The sequence below is a fragment of the Camelina sativa genome, chromosome 9 (assembly GCF_000633955.1).
Source record: "Camelina sativa cultivar DH55 chromosome 9, Cs, whole genome shotgun sequence".
Lineage (NCBI taxonomy): Eukaryota > Viridiplantae > Streptophyta > Magnoliopsida > Brassicales > Brassicaceae > Camelina > Camelina sativa.
Genome location: NC_025693.1, coordinates 20,655,283 through 20,660,894, shown reverse-complemented (window position 1 = coordinate 20,660,894; position 5,612 = coordinate 20,655,283). Strand labels below are relative to the sequence as shown.

The 5,612-nt window shown below is 34.9% G+C and overlaps 2 protein-coding genes across 4 annotated transcripts in view; both read left to right on the top strand.

Moving 5' to 3' along the window:
* LOC104711557 (protein IRREGULAR XYLEM 15) lies at window positions 2,182-3,396 on the top strand. Its single transcript, XM_010428263.2, has one exon. It carries the CDS (start codon window positions 2,275-2,277, stop codon window positions 3,235-3,237), a length of 963 nt encoding a protein of 320 aa, XP_010426565.1. The 5' UTR covers window positions 2,182-2,274; the 3' UTR covers window positions 3,238-3,396.
* The window catches only part of LOC104711556 (probable 2-oxoglutarate-dependent dioxygenase At3g49630), a 3,614-nt gene continuing 1,528 nt past the window's right edge, over window positions 3,527-5,612 (top strand). Inside the window, exons 1-12 of one of the 3 annotated variants that reach the window (XM_010428261.2) lie at window positions 3,531-3,660; window positions 3,741-3,856; window positions 3,953-4,071; window positions 4,162-4,225; window positions 4,303-4,370; window positions 4,441-4,499; window positions 4,603-4,762; window positions 4,868-4,887; window positions 4,975-5,021; window positions 5,105-5,185; window positions 5,261-5,350; window positions 5,441-5,548. In XM_010428261.2, the coding sequence (XP_010426563.1) occupies window positions 3,627-3,660; window positions 3,741-3,856; window positions 3,953-4,071; window positions 4,162-4,225; window positions 4,303-4,370; window positions 4,441-4,499; window positions 4,603-4,762; window positions 4,868-4,887; window positions 4,975-5,021; window positions 5,105-5,185; window positions 5,261-5,350; window positions 5,441-5,548 (966 nt within the window). In that variant the 5' untranslated portion in view covers window positions 3,531-3,626. Of the gene's footprint in view, window positions 3,661-3,740; window positions 3,857-3,952; window positions 4,072-4,161; window positions 4,226-4,302; window positions 4,371-4,440; window positions 4,500-4,602; window positions 4,763-4,867; window positions 4,888-4,974; window positions 5,022-5,104; window positions 5,351-5,440; window positions 5,603-5,612 lie in introns of those variants that run through there. The other 2 variants (XM_010428260.2, XM_019229280.1) reach the window with 2 other exon arrangements.

Below are 5,612 nucleotides of genomic sequence, written 5' to 3'. Positions count from 1 at the left end.
TGCACTTGGGCTTGTTACTATACACGGTTGTGAGGTGATTGGGTTTTTTAGACCTCAAAATTCTGAACAGGCCAAATCTTGTTTTTGGTCAACAGAATAGGTCCACTCCGATAATGGGATTCTTGTTTAATGCATTTCATTAGAGCAGGCGCTTTAGTCCAAACTCCAAAGGCATAAATAACCCCACCCCACACACGATATGTGGTTCGTTTCCTATAGAATGCGAATTGTGCAGTCTATCGTCAGTCGTGAGTGTAGTGTACGCACGTAGTGCTGTATTGTATAGAATTAGTTTTGCTCATTGCGAATTAGAAAATCATTTTATCAAAAAAAAAAAATTAGAAAATCATCATTTTCAATTGATAGAATATAATTAAGATACTGATTTAGTGATGACATAATATATTAGACGATAATAACAAAAAAAAAAACTACTGTTTATTTTCATATGTGTAAGGGAATTCAACTTCTTGTAACTAAAATATGATACTTATCAGTAAGTGTTCAAATAATTAAGATTATGACCCACTTGATTTTTTTTGTATGAATAAATACATACTAGATTAGGACCCGTGCTAGATCACGGGTTAAAATTCTTTTTATTTATATTATAATTTTAGAATAAAATATAATTTATATGATTGTTCTTAAAAGTTTTTTTGGATAAACATTATTCAATAAAATCATATGCTAAATATGATAGCTTGAAAAAACATATATTTTGTAAGTTTTGTATTGTTAATTTTGTAATTTATGTATGAGAAATAGTTATCTTTGTTGTTTGTTTTTATTTTAATTTTTGAACATGTTTGGTGAAAGTTTTTTAATATGATCCGTGCTTATGTAAGATTTTATTTTCAACTGCACAATAAGATCTCAGAATTACGATTAAGTGTGATAAATTGCCAAGATTTTATTCCTTTTTACGCCTAACAGTATATTTTTATGCTTAAAAGTATATATTTTGTAACAATACATCGAATACCAAAGATTTTATTTTGAAAATTGTATAAATCATTGGAATATTCTTTTTAAAATAATTTTTTGGGATATTCTTAAGTGTATTCATATAGCCTACAGATTGACCAATTAATCTATAATATTTTCTTGTAACCAACCTATATTTAATCAATAACTTATTTTGTAACCAACTTATAAAAATTATATATTTTACAAAAAATGTTGTGTACTCCCATTTTATTATATAGGGGATTATATTTTTTCTTATAACGTAAAACAAAATAAAGAACAAAACTCTTTTTTCTTTAGTTCCTTTAGAACTTGTAAGATATCTTTTTCGAACATTTTTTGAGTTAAAATTTACGAACAAAATCATTTGCTGTTTATTGAAATGAACTCAATGTCCCAATCCAAAGGTTAGTCAAAGAAAACGAAATGATTTATTATTATTTAGATTCAATATTAAATTGTTTCTATCTTATGTGCGTGTGTGTATCTCGTTGTTTTGGGCTGTTTCCTTAAGAACTAAACCAAAGCAATAACGGACAGAGACTTTTGGTCTGTAATCAGATCTTGGGTCTCTCGCAATGACCAAAAACTCGTACACATATGCATACAACAACCACCTCACACATCCTCTTTTATATATTTTAATACCCTTAAACTATTGCAGTTAATTATTTTTTCACATAACAAATAATATTTTTGGTTTGGTTAAAATATAAACTTATAAACTCAAGAAGTAAGATTTGTACACTATTTGGAAATTTACTACTAGTTATATTGAAATACAATTAAATGCAAAAAATGTCATTAATGGACTAAACAAATTTTTTTGGAAATCATAACTGTGTAACTAAAAAATAACTAGAGACTGAATTTTTAATTATCCCACCTGTTTTGATATGTTGGGTTTATATAAATAAAAATAATAATTTTAGAAAAAATGATTTCCAAGTAAACACATCCGCACTATGTTATTTACCTAAACAATTGTCTCATTAAAGCTAATCTTTTAAAGTTGTCTCAAAATTGGTTATTTGAGTTAATCTTTTATAGTTGTTGAAAAAAGAAAGGTAAATAAATTCAAAGATTTGAGTTATTTGAGTTAATCTAGAACGCTAAAATAAAAATAAATACATCATAATGTTTTATTCGTTGCTCTGTTAGGTTACTACAAATTTTTGCTTATAATATACATTTCATGAGACAGCTTTGCATTCACTTCCTTTTAAATCAATCCCATCTTTTCATCCTCTATTCCTCTTCTTAAGAAAAGGCAGAGAAAAAAAGTAATAAGAAGAAAAGTACACAATGAAGAACGGGTCAAGTAACACAAACACAAAGCTCATCCTTCTTCATCCTTACATCCAAAAACAAACGAGCACGACTCGTTTATGGCTTCTTGCTTTCATCTCATTCTTCACCATCGTGTTCCTCCTCACTCTCCTCTACACAAGAGACACAATACCTTCCAAAAACACATCCGTTGCAGCCGCTGTAGCCGCCGTCGTCACTGGAGGATCATCATCATCAACTCCGATCTCCAACACCAATCTACCAACGAGTGCAATCAACACATTGCTTCACTACGCGTCAAGATCCAACGACAGTTTCCACATGTCTTACGGTGAGATGAAATCTATCTCCGACGTCCTCCGCCGTTGCGCTCCGCCGTGTAACCTCCTCGTCTTCGGCCTTACGCACGAGACTCTCCTCTGGAAATCTTTAAACCACAACGGTAGAACAGTCTTCGTCGAGGAGAATCGTTATTACGCAGCTTACTTCGAAGAGATCCACCCGGAGATAGACGTGTTCGACGTTCAATACACGACGAAAGCTCACGAGGCCGGAGAACTCGTCTCCGCGGCTAAAGAAGCCGCCGGAAACGAGTGCCGTCCCGTGCAAAATCTTCTCTTCTCAGATTGCAAGCTCGGTCTCAATGATTTGCCTAACCACGTCTACGATGTTGATTGGGACGTAATCTTTGTGGACGGGCCACGTGGCGACGCTCACGAAGGACCCGGGAGGATGTCGTCTATTTTCACGGCGGCGGTTCTTGCTCGGAGCAAAAAAGGCGGGAACCCGAAGACGCATGTGTTTGTGCATGACAATTACAGAGACGTTGAGAGGCTTTGTGGCGATGAGTTCTTGTGCCGTGAGAACCTTGTCGAGTCTAATGACTTGCTTGCGCACTACGTGTTGGATAAAATGGATAAAAACAGCACGCAGTTTTGCAGTGGTCGTAAGAAACGTTCGATTTCTTCCTTGTCTTAGAAGTGACGTGAGAAGACGTTATATAACGTCATATACTGTAAAAAATAAAAAGTTTTTTTTTTTTCCCTTCAAGGTTTGATTTTTGTGCTGTTGTAAAATTTCCAATCTTGGATATATTGACGACTTTAGTTTAATCAAAATCGTTTATTTCCCTTTTAAGGTTTGAGTTTTTAAAATCTTGATTAGTATAGATAACCAAAAGTATCCGACTAGTGGTCTAATAATAGTGAGTTCATCCAAATAAAGAAAGCCTAAAAAATTCACGAAGTTTTTTTCTATTATTATTTTTTGTTGTTGTTGTTGACTTGCTTGTTGTTAAACAGAGATAAGATTCCCCAATTTCAAAAAAAAAAAAAAATTATTCTCAAGATTCTCAAGGACAGAGAAAAATGGCGACGGACTTCAAATCTTTACCAGTCATCGGTAGTAACGAAACCCTAAATTAGATTATCTTTACTCTGATCAAGCTTCACTCAAATTTGATGATGATGATGTTATTGCAGACATATCTCCTCTACTGCTCAAGTGTGATGATCCCGACATGGCAGAGGATGCTGGCGTGGCAGAGGTTGTCCGGCAACTTGATAGAGCTTGTCGGGATGCCGGATTCTTCTACGTGGTACGGAACTGTGTTTAGTTTGTTATTAGCTTTAATTATGTTCCAAACTGAGTTCATTTTCGAGTGTTTGATAAAAAAATCTGATTATTTAAGCAGATAGGTCATGGGATCTCAGAGGATCTTATCAATAGAGTGAGAGAGATCACGCGTGAGTTCTTTAAGCTTCCTTATGAAGAGAAACTTAAAATCAAGATGACTCCAGCTGCTGGCTACAGGTTTGACTTTTTACAAGGAAAACAACACTCTTTTTCCAAATTTGAATCAGTTAAAGAGATGTGGTTCATAGATCAATGTTGTGTGAACAGAGGATATCAGAGAATTGGAGAAAATGTAACTAAGGGAGTACCAGATATCCACGAAGCCATTGATGTAAGTGTTTGTGTTTGTGTCTTCATTAAGCATTAGCCATGTGATTCTCCTCATGTGCTTTATTCTCTTATGGACAGTGTTACAAAGAGTTAAAGCAGGGAGAGTATGGTGATACAGGAAAGGTTATGGAAGGTCCAAACCAGTGGTAATCTATAACTGGATTTCATTTCTTATTCAGTTTATGTTGCTTCTCTCCTTCTGACCATTTCTTGAAGGCCAGAGAACCCTCAAGAGTTTAAAGATTTGATGGAAGAGTATATAAAGCTCTGTATAGGTGTGTTTTACCATTTCTCTCTGTTTCTTACTATATGTGTGTTATGTTTCCGAGAGTGTTGTTTCTCGGAAATATTCTTAGTCATTTCATTTCATGGTTTCAGATCTTTCTAGAAAGATCTTGAGAGGAATCTCCATAGCTCTTTGCGGATCACCTTATGAGTTTGAAGGAAAGATGGCTGGTGATCCTTTTTGGGTGATGCGTCTTATTGGCTATCCAGGTGCTCCTTTCACAAATGGCAAACCCGAAAATGATATCGGATGGTAACGTTCTGCTACTTCTCATTCTGATTACTACTATCCCGTTTCCGCTTATCGGCTAACTCACTTTTTCTGAATAACTTCTGGCTTACGACGCTCTGGTTATAGTGGAGCTCACACTGACTATGGTAATTAAGTTTAACCAAATCATGTTGAACTTCTGATTCTATGTTCATTGTTCTGTCTCAATAGGAAACATTTTTTTTTCTATGCAGGCTTGTTAACTCTTGTGAATCAAGATGATGACAAAACTGCTCTTCAGGTTAATATTTTTATGATGATCCTCCTTTGATTTTATGTTTATGTAGTGAATAAGTGGTCTTGGCTCTAAAATCTTTTGAAAAGGTGAAAAACTTGAGTGGTGATTGGATATCAGCAATTCCAATCCCTGGATCATTTGTTTGCAACATCGGTGACATGTTAAAGGTTTTGCTCTTCCCACTCTCGCCATCTCTTTCTCGAATAGCCGTTGATGAGAACCTGGTTTGGAATCATATGCAGATACTTTCAAACGGAATATACGAATCTACACTTCATAGAGTGATCAATAGCTCTCCTAAATATCGTGTCTGTGTCGCATTCTTCTACGAGGTTGTTATAAACTTATAACACTCTTGTGTGTCTTTCCACATTTGGATTTGAAAATAAGGTTTTTAAACAAAAAACATCTTGAATGAGCAGACTAACTTCGACGCGGTGGTGGAGCCATTGGATGTATGTAAACAGAAGTACCCTGCTGGGAGAAAAGGATCCCAAGTTTTCAAAAGAGCTGTCTATGGAGAGCATCTGGTAAGCAAAGTCCAGACCAACTTTGCTATGTAATGTGAAGATAGATCGTCTCACCTTCTTTGTA